This window comes from Leopardus geoffroyi, chromosome A2, assembly GCF_018350155.1.
Source record: "Leopardus geoffroyi isolate Oge1 chromosome A2, O.geoffroyi_Oge1_pat1.0, whole genome shotgun sequence".
Classification (NCBI taxonomy): Eukaryota; Metazoa; Chordata; class Mammalia; order Carnivora; family Felidae; genus Leopardus; species Leopardus geoffroyi.
The window spans coordinates 55,345,272-55,357,610 of record NC_059331.1 but is presented as its reverse complement, the minus strand read 5'-3'; the positions used below and the strand labels follow the sequence as shown (position 1 = coordinate 55,357,610).

Sequence of the window (12,339 nt, the reverse complement as noted above, 5' to 3'; positions counted from 1 at the left end):
GGATGCAGATTTGAACAAGTTTATGAACAATCTTGATCTGCAGAGAACCCTACACCCAAAAAAGGGAATTCGCATTGTTTTGCAGGCATACACGAAACATTTACTAGAACTGATACTAGAAAGAAACCTCTCCACTTCTGTATATGTTAAGGGTCTAACTAAAATTGTACTAGACATTTTTTAAATATTTGGAACTGAATGATCAATTAAAGCACTACAAATCAAAACTTGTGGGATGCAGCCAAAGCAGTACTTATGGGTAAAATCATAGCTTAAGATGCACCACAGTAGAAAACAAGGGAAACTGAAAATTAAGGACCTAAGAAACCAGGAAAAGTATCATTACTGAAACACAAAGAAGTTAAACACAGAAATGAATAAGATAGGAAACAATGAAACACAAGACAGAACTAACAAAGCCAAAAACTAGTTCTCTGAGGAGCATAGTAAATAGCAAGGCTGATGGAGAAAAGAAAAAGGCCCTAGTCAACAATATTAGGGGCAAAAGCACAGGTAAAGCAGAAGTTTACATTATCGCTCTCAGAGTATGAAGGAGCTTCTGAAATGACCCAGCTGGATCTTTCCTAGACCTTCTGCGCAGCCTGTTCTGTTGTGGGCAATGTTGACCTCACACAAAGCTGTAGTCACTTCTCAGCTCCCCTGACCCTGATCCCCTGTGCTGTCACTGATGTTGACATCCACATGCTTCCACAGGGCATGCCCACAACCGTGTCCACATACTGCACATGCACACACAGACACCAAAACTGTCCCTTTGCATATCCAACTGTGCACACTCAGACACACCTGCTCTGAAATGTCCACACACATGCTGCCAATGCACACATGATACCAGACAGGTCCACATGTGCATACGCCTCGAACCGCCACACCACAGTGTTCTCAGTCACACTTGTGTATGTGTCCGCACATGTGTGAAGACACCTTTACATGGCGGGTGCCGGGTGAGTGCATGACACACATGACACGCAGGCAGGATCCCATCAACACTCTTGTCTCCTACGGCATGCCCGTCAGTGTGTCCATGCACAGGTGCCCCCAGGAAGGTCTGTGGGGTGGGTGGCCCTACCTCCAGTTCCCTCAGCAGCTCTGACTGACCACACGACTCCAGGTCTTCGAGGGCTTCCCCGAACATGCGCCAGAAGCCCTCCTCACGGGCAGGGCCAGGGGCTGGGCTGTAACGTAGGAACCAGAGAGCGTCAACTCCTGGTGGACAGATGGGCGGGCAGGCGGGCTGGGGCCTGAGGAGTCTTCGGGGCCCCAGGGCCCGGCGTTGGGCTCAAGGGGCCAGAGGGTGGGCGGGCGGGCAGGCAGGCGGGCGTCCTCGGTGGCAGTGCTGGGGCCCCGGGGCAGTGGTTGGTGACACGGAATGGGGGGAAGACGCAGTTAGGGGCGACCAGGACTGTCGGTGGCCAGTTAGAACAGGGGCAGATGAGACGGGGTGGAGAGCGGTGACACAGGACGCCTGGGAAGAGAGACAGACGGACGGACAGACAGACAGATAGACAGAGAGGAGATCCATGGTGTAGCCCCAGAGGACGGCCCCTGGCCCCACCCAGACACATGGCATCATAGCACAGTGACAGGGACAGAGCTGGAGCCAGCAAGGACACAGATGGATGGAGATGGCGTGTCTGTGCTGGGGAAGGGTCCAGGCCACCCCACGGCTTCCGTCACAGGGTGTAGGAGCCCATCATCACTCTATAAAATTGAGGCGCGATAGAATAATACCAAGTCACACGCACGCTTCATAGTTCACAAAGCCACTTGCCGCCTACAAAGTCCTGGCCACTTATAAAGTATGATTTGCAAAGCACTTTCTTATAAAGGCCCTCCAGCTTTTCTCTCCTAGGGAGACTCAGGGAGGCTGATGCATATTAGTTGCCTCCTGCCCTTCCCATTTTAAAGACGAGAAGACTGAGGCTGAAGGACATTCTCTCCATTCAAATCATTTCTACAAATGTTTTGAGCCAGGGCTCCATCCACAGGGCTCGTGGCTACGGAGGTAAAGAAGGTGTCGCCCCTGTTCTTAAGGAGCTGGCGGTTCCTTCACAAAGTGTGCAGGAGTGCCTCCTGGGTGCCAGGCACTTAGCAGAAGGGACCACAGCCAGGGAACGCATCAGGCGGCCAGTGCCATGAGGAGGCTCACATGCCTTCTGCCTGAAAAAGTCAGGGAAGCTTCCCGGAGGCAAAACCTGGGTTTTGAAGGCACAGTAGGCCTTGGTCAGGAGAGAGTAGGCAGAAGGAAGTGCCTGATTGAAAGCCCAGATGCGGGAGGGGTGGCTAGGGCTCAGTGAGGAACAGCCACAGGGCCTGTTCTCTGCAGGGGCCTCCTCCAGGGGTGACAACGTGCCCTTCAAAGCCAACACTACAAAACCCATCGCGTCCACAGCTCAGGGCTGGCACCTGTGACCCGAAGGCCCTTGTAGGGGGGCCGTCAAGGAATCTGGGCTAAGTCAGGAGGGTCGGGTTCAAGTTCTGAGTCTGTTGCCTTTCTTCTGAGAACGAGACATTAGCAGACTTCGGAAAGGCAAACACCTTTCACATGTTTGCCACGGCAGCGCCCTCTGCCCAGCACAGCCTCATCGCCATCTCAGCCAGGCCGAGGCAGCTCTGACCGACGTTTCCTCCTCTCTCCTGGGAAGCGACCCTCCTCGGGAGCCAAACAAGACTCCTCCGCTGCCCCCCTACTGTGGCACAGGGACCCTCACCCATCCTAGCCAGGAGACCGTGACTGCCTCCTCCCTCATGGTGTTGCCACCACAGACCTAGTTGGTGGCTCCCAGTCCTCCTCCTCCTCCTCCTCCTCCTCCTCCTCGGGGAAGCTCTCGTCTGTGGGGGCCGGGGTGTAGCTTGTCCTCCGGGGCTCCGTGGGTGGGGGGCTGCTTCTCAGCCGGCTGGGCCGCCACTCCTGGGGGGTCACATTCCGAGCTGCCGCCTGTGGAGTGTAGGAGCCTGGCAGGTGGAGAGGGGGGTGTCTGAGAGGGTATAGCTCACCCTCCTTTCTGCCCCTTTTCCAGCTGTGCTGGGTGACCGTGGATAGGTCTTTGCCCCGTCTGGACCTGCATGACTACCCAGAGTCCCCTGAGGGCCCAGCCGCCACCCAGAACCCTCTGAATCACCCAGCAGAAGAGTTAATGCCCAGGGCTCCAGGACCCTATCCCGCCTCCATCAAGCTTCGCCCAGCTGCCCCTGCACGGGAAGGAGTTTCACTATTTTGACCATTCCTCTCTGCCTGCCTTTGGGAGCTCTGACGACCCTGCCCCGGGAGTAAGCTAAGAGATACTGATCAAGTACTTGTGATGGGGAAGCAGAGACCCCAGGGAAGGCAGATATACAGACAGTGAGGACAGGGCCTGGGAGCCACCTGAGGGCACTTAGAAGCCTCGCTCCACTAGTTCTCTGAGCTTGGCCTTGGGGAGCCCCTGTGGCTCTGTGTTGCAGAGGCCAGAAGGCCAGCTGCTGCAGTCAAATGCCCCCAACCTCCAAAGCTACCTATGGGTCTCAACACGCATGGGCAGGGGAGCTCGTGTCCTAAGAGGGTGGCCTGGAGGTGTCCACTTTATTTTATTTTATTTTTTTTTTAAATTTTTTTTTTTCAACTTTTATTTATTTTTTTTTGGGACAGAGAGAGACAGAGCATGAACGGGGGGAGGGGCAGAGAGAGAGGGAGACACAGAATCGGAAACAGGCTCCAGGCTCTGAGCCATCAGCCCAGAGCCTGACGCGGGGCTCGAACTCACGGACCGCGAGATCGTGACCTGGCTGAAGTCGGACGCTTAACCGACTGCGCCACCCAGGCGCCCCACGGAGGTGTCCACTTTAAGGCTGGGTCTTGCGAGATGAGGTGGGAAGGGGTTTTTTGCCCAGGACTCCACGGATGCAATAAACATTGATTGGGCACCTGCTGTGTGCAGGGTCCTGGGCTGGGAATGACAAAGACAGAAGTATGGCCAGCTTGGTCCCTAACCTCAGGGTGGGGAACTCTGAATAGCCAGCTGAGGTGCTATGGATGCTAATCAAAAGATGTGTGAAGGCCTGGGGTCCATGCTCTGAGCAGTGAGGGGCCCTGGGAATGGCTGACGTGGCCCAGGAGGGTCTGCCTCCAGGAAGCGTCCCTGAAGGAAGGAGCTGGGAGAGGAGGAGGAAGGATTAGGCAGAGGGAGCAGCCCCTACAAAGGCCTGGCAGCTGGGGCGGCCCAGAGAGAACATGTTGCTTATAGGCGATGAAGTGTTACCTGGGCCCCCAAACCCCCCCTCTGTGGCCGAGCTGTCCCAGGACTCCACAGCACTGTCCACGCTGGGTACGGCAGGGGAGAACCGGGCTGCCAGCAAGCCCCCTTTGAGCGCCTCTGGAGGGTCCTCATCTGCATCGCTGGCCTCGCTGAGGCTGCCCGACTTGCGGTGTGGGAGGGGGCCTGGGATGGAAAGGGGGTGTCACTGCCACTGGCCTCTGACCTCAGAGACAGAGATGCTCAGTGAGCCTCAGTTTCCCCACTTCAGTCTGGTTTGGGAACTCACAGGCACTGAGCACTCCCCCCGAGCCTGCTGCTGGGCCCCCTGATATGAGGGAGGTGGTACACCAAAGGGCAAACCCATTTCACAGAGAGGAAAACGGAGGCTGAGTTCTCTGAGCTGGGCCTCGTGGCGTTGTGTGTGCACAACATGCCCAAGGTCACAGGGTGAGCAACAGTGGGGCCCGGGTCAGAAGGAAGACCCTGAAGACTCCTTCCACGGCGGGTGGTGGCCTCGCTTGCCAAGGTACAGGGTACAAATCGGGGGAAACTGAGGAAAGGACAGGTACGGCCCGAAGGCATAACGAGCAGCTGTGAGAGGCAGGAGGCAATGAAGACAGTGGGTGGTTCAGGCCCAGACTCTGCCCCATACAAGCTGTGACCCTTCTGAGTCTCATCTCCTCAGCTGTCCCAGGTGCCTTCCCGCCTCTGTGGGGTTTGGTGGGGATTCCATGAGGCTGGGCACAGAGGGGTTCCCACATGGGCTGAGGGCCCCCAGGTGGTGGGGTGAGGCTCACGGTCTAGCTGCTTCTTGATCTTCAGTGTGACAGTCTCACCAGCCACCTGCAGGAGGTGGATGGCCTCACTCAGAGGCCGGCCCTTGAGGCTGACGCTGTTGATGGCCAGGATGCGATCCCCAACGTGGATAGCGCCAGTCCTGGGGAGGGGGCACAGGACAGAGAACAAGACACGGTCGAGGCTTCAGGGTGGGGGTCTGCCCTCAGGGAGATCAGGAACCCCAAGGCACAAGCCCGACGGACCTCAATCAAACCCAGCTGCAACAGAAGGCAAGTGTGATCTCTGGTGGTATGAACGGAAGTACAAAGTCTAGAATTTGGGAGGGGAGGGATTATCCTGCCTGACTGTAAAGGCAGGTTCTGGAAGCAGGGTGAAGCATGAGTTCTGAGCACGGTCTGAATCGCGCAGAGCAGCTGTCAACTAACTACATGATCTGGAGCCCGTAAATGAGAGTGATAAACTTACTTTCCCTAATTCTAACTGAAAGATGGATGGGTGGAAGGGATTCATGCTTCTCTCCATGGACAGCCTTTCCCTTTCCCTGGGCCTCAGCTTCCTCACCTAGAGAATGAGCACAGGGTGCCCAGGCGACCTCACAAGGGGATGCAAGGGGCTGGCAAGGCCAGGCAGCAGCATTGATCCGGTCCAGTGGGTTTCTGCCTGGACACCATTAGAATTACCTGAGGAGCTTTTCTAAACATGCACATGCCTGGCCCCCACGCCTGGCCAATTAAATGGTATCCCTGGGAATCGGGCTGGGGAAGGGGATCCTGAGGAACAGCCAGCACTGAGAGCAGGGAAAGCAGCTGCAGGTGGGCACCGCCCACCAAGCTCCCCAGGAGTCCAGGGGACTGAGTAAGTCAGGGGGGTGGCGGGCTGAGTGAGGGAGGGAGGTCTGTCCAGTTCGGCAGCCGCCTGTGGCTACTGGGCCCCATAGCGTGGCTGCCACAAACTGAGACGCCTTGACTTAGGCAAACTACGCACCAGATTCTGAAGACACAATTAAAAAAATAGTGTAAACTATCTCATTAATCATTTGTATATTGATTACGTGTTGAAATAAATACATACGTAAGATTCGTTTTATTTCTCTTTATTTTTCTAATACGGCTACCGGGAAGTTGATAATTAAATGTGTGGCTCGCATTACACTGCAGCTAGACAGCACCAAGCTAGATCAGCCCAGTGAGGGCACGGGGGACTGTCTGTTGTGCTCCCAGCGTCCAGAATGAGCCGCCACATAGTAGGTACCCAGTAAACGTGGGAGTAGATGAACATACTTGAGGTGAGAACCATCCACACCGGCCCCTAGAGTGGGCCAGCAGGGGGCGCTCCGGGAGCAAGGACACCAACAGGGAGCCAGGAACCACACTCCTCAGCCCCCTCTGTCCCACTGCGGCACCACGTGGCCCTTCCTGCTTTGTGTCCTCCCCCAGGGGCCCAGCCTGCCCCCTCCAGACCTGCCCAGTCTCTCCCTTTACAGCCAGTTCCTCTCAGTGGCTGGAGAAAGCTGCATCTCTCCAGACTGGGACCACCCCTTGTGACCCCCATGGGGCCCTGTTCTACCTCTGGGCCCCAGATTCACCTGCTCCCCCCAGTCTGGCCAGCCTGGGGCACCCTCTTTCTCACACCTTCCCCAGAGGAGAGGACAGCAGGGGGGCCCATAATGCCTGCAGAAAAGCCCCATGCTGTGCCAGGATTGAAGGCACACAGCAGGTGCTCCAAAAAGGCTCATAATGCTGACTTTCCAGAAATCTCCAGGAATCTCCACGTTGGGAGAGAGAGGAGAGTTGGCATACATTTATCTGGCACCTGCTGAAGCTGGAGAGGTCAGCCAGGGAGGGGCTGGCCTACCTCTGTGGAACTGAGGCTCAGAGAGGGAAGGGACAGTCCTGATGTCACCCAGAATGTCAACGTTGGAACCAAGGTCAGAATCCAGTTCAGCTGTTCTCAAAGCACAACCCCTGCCCCATGAGGGTCCCTGGGCCCACCCCATGCATCCCCCACCCAGAATCCTGGCTCACCTCTCAGCCAGACCACGCTTGGTGAGGCCTGAGATGACAATGGGGTCAAAAGGCTCCTCTGTTCCCGAAATGGTGATACCCAGGGGACCCCCGTAACGTTTCAGTTCCACTGTGTAGCTAATGGCACCCGTGGTCTCCTGTTCATCTGCAAAGGTGGCACCTATCAGGGCGGGGTGCAGTGGGGCAGGACCCAGGAGATGGATGCCCCCAGCCCCCAATACCTTGGTGTCCTTACTCACTCCCGCTCGCACTCACTCATTTGTTAGTTCACCCACTCACTCCTGCCATGACTTTGGATGGCACAACCTGGGGACCCTGATGCCATCTTCAGAAATGTTCTGCCCTCCAGAAATGTTTTCTGGCACCCAAACACCATGAACCCAACACTCTAAAATATAGATTTCATGCATGACACAAAATAACAATAATGAGAAGAAGAAACCAGATTTCCAGCTTTCTTTAAAAAAGAAAACTTAGAAGAAGTTTTGCCCACAAGACAGCATCCTTCCCAGGGTAGGAGTTGCCTCTCTGAATAAGGGATTGGCTCTCCAGGGACCACAAGCCTCACCCCTCCCTACTGCCTCCCCAACCTGTATACATTTTTCTTACCTTCTGTCCAGTTCACTCACTTCTGTCACCCATCTGGCCTCAGAGGTGTCACAGCTTTTACTTCTTCACTCACGCACTGCCCGTGCAGGGTGCGATCATTGAGGCATCCCTGCCCTGCCCACTCATCTGCTCGCTGCTGCCCCCTGGGGGTCCCCTCTGCTAGGCTTTGTGCTGGGCGCAGAGGACCCAGGCAGCCCCAGGGATGGTGACACATCTGTGCTGGGGCTCCTCCCTGCATCTGTTCATTCAAGGAGCCTGCACCAGCAGCCTGCCTCCCTCCCTCCTTGGCCAGAGGGAACCCCAAATTGCAAGCTGGGAACCCATCATCCGGGGGTGGACCGAGAGGCGGCAGGGCCGGGCAGGGGCCATACCGGAGTTGTCCTCGTCCTTCCGGATCTTCAGCTTCACCAGGTCCTCGCACTGCCGCAGGATTTGCACAGCGTCCTCCATGGGGCAGTTGTCCAGGCGGATATTGTCGATGGCCAGAAGCTTGTCGCCTGGCTCAAGGGTGCCGGTCCTGCATGAGCAGGGGTGGGGGACAGAAAGAGGCTGGCACACGCTACTCCCCCTGGATTACTCCCCCTGCCCTGTGCCCAGGGCCAGCCCTACCTGTGTGCCACGCTGCCCTTCTTGATGTCAGAGATGATGAGGGGCTCTCCTCGCTTCCTGCTGGTCGCTGGGGGTAGGGGGAGGGGGGAGAAGCATGAATCTGACCTTTGACCACCTCAGCCTCAGGGAATTTGGAGGGGTCAGGAGTTAGAGCATGTCCTGCTTTCACTGCTTCCTGTCTGGGTGACCGTGAGCAAATCAGCCCCCTTTCTGCCTCAGTTTCCACTCTGTAAAATGGAGGGGGGATGCCACAGAACTCATGGAGATGTCATGAGATCAAACTAGACAAAGCAAAACCTAACATGGATCCTGGCACATAATAGGTGCTCAGTCCACATCAGCGCTTTTCCCTTCTGCTCAGCCCATCCCCCAGCAAACTGCGAACTCCTTCAGGGGCTGTGTCAGGGACTCCCACCTGGCACAGGGCCACGACCCAGGAACTGGGTAACCCTTCCACAATTGAGTTTTCCTTTCTCCCATCTGCAGGGAGTGCTAGCTGAATGGCCCACAGGGGGCTCCCTCTCTGGAAACTGCCTCTGACCAAGAGAACAGCCTCACCCAAGGTTATGCAGCTCCTGGGTACAGCCTGGTCCAACAGAGGTGCAAAGGCCTGGCTCCCAGCCTCATTCAGGACAACTTCCAAAGCCTTCTTGGCCCTCGGGCTCTCCGTGGGATTGGCTGAGCCACCTGCTGTGGTCGCATCACAACCCAGCTCCTCCATCTGCCCAGCCCCACATCCTTCACCTCGCACAGGTGGTGATTCCAAGAGCCCTTTTCAGCAGACCCCCGGAACATAACTCTGTCTAAGAAGCTCTTTCTGGGGAAACGTGACCTAAGACAATGGGTGCTGCATGAATAGCTAAGTTTTCTTGCAGAAAGAATCCATCTGGGCGGATGGGTTTTCCCATTAGTGACCAGATGGTAGGAGCCTCTTCTAGCCCATGTGGCATCTTTGCAGATGAGACAAGGGCACCTCTTCCAACTGATGTAATAAAATTGTAAGTCTACCTCAAATGGGCATCTTTGTGTCATGTGCAACTTGTGCAACTGTATCTGGCAGCCCTACCCAGAGGTTCCTGGGCTGGAAGCAGCTTCTCCCCTCCCAGAGTGCTTAAACTTCCACCTCCATTGACTGTGGAGTCTGGGGAAGGAAGGAGCTGCAGTCACCCTCTGTCAAGCCCAGGGTGGGGACTGAGGATCATTTCACACAAGGACTGCAATCCTGGTCTTCTGTTCTCTGGGGCTCCCTGAATCTCCCTGGGGAATGAGGTCCAAGCATCTGTTGCCTGACCTGGGGTCAGCCTACCAGTGTGTGTGCTGCCCTGGCCAGAGTGGACACCCACCAGGAGGTCACCTCAGCAGGGCGGTGGGGGTGGCAATGCTACAGCCAGCCGGGGGGTGTCTCCACCCCTTAACCCAACGTCTTTCCCTTCAGGATCCCCAGGACACAGTTGAATCTCTACTATGTATGTGCAAGGGAGAGGGAGAGGGAACAAAACAAAAATCCCCACCCTCCTGGGGCTACCAGTCTGGTGGGGGACACAGATAATCAACAACATTTTAAAGTACAGCTGGCCTTTGAACTATGTGGGGGTTAGGGGTGCTGTCTCCCCATGCAGTTGAATATCAGCTTTTGACTCCCCCAAAACTTAACTACTAATAGCCTACGGTCGAATGGGCACCTTACAAATAATACAATTGATTAACATGAACTTTGTATGTTATATGTATCATATACTGTGTTCTTAAAGTATGCTAGAAAAAGGAAAATGTTAAGAAAATCATAAGGAAAGGGGGTGCTTGGGTAGCTCAGTCGGTTAAGCGGCCGACTTCGGCTCAGGTCATGATCTCGCGATCCGTGAGTTCGAGCCCCGCGTCGGGCTCTGTGCTGACAGCTCAGAGCCTGGAGCCTGTTTTGGATTCTGTGTCTCCCTCTCTCTCTGACCCTCCCCCATTCATGCTCTGGCTCTCTCTGTCTCAAAAATAAATAAACGTTAAAAAAAAATAAAAAAAAAAAAAAGAAAATCATAAGGAAGAGAAAATGCATTTACAGGACGTACTGTATTTATCGGAAAAAATCCACGTTTAAGTGGACCTGCACAGTTAAAACCCATGTTGTTCAAGGGCCAACTGTACATAGTTTGTCAACTGATGAAGCATGCTGTGGAGAAAAAGAAAGTATGGAAGGGGCCATGTGGAGGGTAGGGCAAGTGTAAATCAGGGTGGTAGGAAAGGACTTCCAAAGGTGCCATTTGAGCAAATGGTGGGAAAGAGGGCAGAGGGAACGGCCAGTGCAAAGGCCCTGAGGCTGGAAGGAGCAGTGTGTTCAAGGATCAACCAGGAGGCCAGCAGTGGCTGGTGGGGCATGATGGAGGGATGGCAGGAGATGAAGTCAGAGATCACTAGGACCAGATCACAAAGGCCTCATCAGCCGTGAGGACTTCAGCTTTTACTCAGAGTAGGATGAAGCCATGGGAGGGTTCTGAAGGTCCCTATGCTTGTGCATTCTACTCTTCTGTTTTCATCCTCCCACTACTGGGAATGTGAAGGTAAAAAACAACAACAACAAAAAACAAATAAAAAACCAATCTGGCCCACGTGTTTGGTGCCTTACAAGCCACTTAATCCCACTGGGAGAGCCAGATGGCCAGGAAACTCCCATTGTGCAGAATGGGAAACTGACGCTCCCAGCAGCTAGGGTGTCGCCTAAGGACACAGAGCTGAGCGTTGCAGGGAGAGGGAACCCAAGCCAGCCCTCCCACCTGGAGCACCCCCTCTTCTAGGCTGGAGGTGTGTGCTTTCCCCCAGCAGGAGGCTCACTCGGTGTGGGGACTGCATGGCGGGGAGGGACTCACAGCCAATGGTGATGCCCAGCTCCACTCCACGCCTCTTGGGCAGCTTCACGTGGAAGGTACCGCTGCTTGGGATGACGGACTCTGCAGGCAAACACACGTGGACTCATGTGAGGCCTGAGGGAGAAGACTCAGGGAGTCCCAGTAGGCCAGCTGGGAAAGACTGCAAAAAGTCACCATCCCAACCCCATCCTGCGTCTTCCACCTGACAGATGAGAGAACTGAGGCATGGTGAGCTGGCATTTGCCCAAGACAACCCATCTGGTCAGAGCAGATTTGGGGCTGGCGCCCAGGCCCCATGACGGCCAGCCAACCCAGTTCAGACCCAGTAACAATCTACCAAGCACCTACTACGTGCCGGGCCTTAGCTTGGTGTTTCCACACGATTTATCTCATCTAACCCAACAATATCCATTGTAGTAGGTCTCTATTCACCAGTTCAAGTTGGGGAAGCTGAGGATGGGTGGTGGGAGGGAGTGTCCAAAGTCACAGAATGTGGAAATCACAAGACCAGAACGTCTAACTGAGTTTTTGTGTGGGGTTCTTTGCCTAAGCCCTGCAGAGGGGCAGGGAATGTTTTCAGCCCCCCTCTGCCCTCCCTCGGTCCTGTTTCGGCACAAAACTCCCTCATCAACGCTCCCACTGGTGTGCAGAATTCCTGCCTCCCCGGCCAGTGCCTTCCTGGTGCTGGTGCTCAGGCACACGCTGCAAATGCTCAGGCAGAAGGGTTGCTGTGCGGGGGGGTGGGATGGGGGTGGAGGGGCACGTGCACCGGGCGAGAGCACAGGACAGGAGGGAGCACAAGGTCCCCAAGGGCGAGGGGGGAGGTAGGGACACTCACTCACCTGCCACATCAAACTCGACCTCCAGTGCCACCCTGTGGGCCAGCGCTGCGTCCCGCAGCAGCTGGTTAGCTTCCTCCATCGTCCCGTCCTCGGTGGCAATACCATTGATGGACAGGACCCGGTCTCCCACCTGCAGCAGCCCACACCTGAATCCCGGGCAGCCCCGCGGAGAGAAGAAGTTCCGTTACCAGCACGGCTATCCCCGGGGGACAGGAATGCCATGCAGGGGCAGGCTCGGGGTATGACTCCCAGCTCGGCCCTATACCAGCTGTACATTCTCAGGCCATTCAGCACGTGACTCTGGCTAAGGGAGTGAACTTGCTGGGCCTCAGCTTCTCTGTCTGCC

At 55.5% G+C, this 12,339-nt stretch overlaps 1 protein-coding gene across 4 annotated transcripts in view; it reads right to left on the bottom strand.

The window, feature by feature from the left end:
• GRIP2 (glutamate receptor interacting protein 2) overlaps window positions 1-12,339 on the bottom strand; it is a 96,108-nt gene that overhangs the window by 7,647 nt on the left and 76,122 nt on the right. For 3 of the 4 annotated variants that reach the window (XM_045493923.1, XM_045493925.1, XM_045493926.1), the window contains exons 13-21: window positions 11,994-12,139; window positions 11,152-11,232; window positions 8,297-8,363; window positions 8,059-8,204; window positions 7,079-7,223; window positions 5,054-5,193; window positions 4,260-4,439; window positions 2,790-2,976; window positions 1,091-1,196 (exon numbers count right to left, since the gene is read on the bottom strand). In XM_045493923.1, the coding sequence (XP_045349879.1) occupies window positions 1,091-1,196; window positions 2,790-2,976; window positions 4,260-4,439; window positions 5,054-5,193; window positions 7,079-7,223; window positions 8,059-8,204; window positions 8,297-8,363; window positions 11,152-11,232; window positions 11,994-12,139 (1,198 nt within the window). Of the gene's footprint in view, window positions 1-1,090; window positions 1,487-2,789; window positions 2,977-4,259; window positions 4,440-5,053; window positions 5,194-7,078; window positions 7,224-8,058; window positions 8,205-8,296; window positions 8,364-11,151; window positions 11,233-11,993; window positions 12,140-12,339 lie in introns of those variants that run through there. The other variant, XM_045493927.1, reaches the window with a different exon arrangement.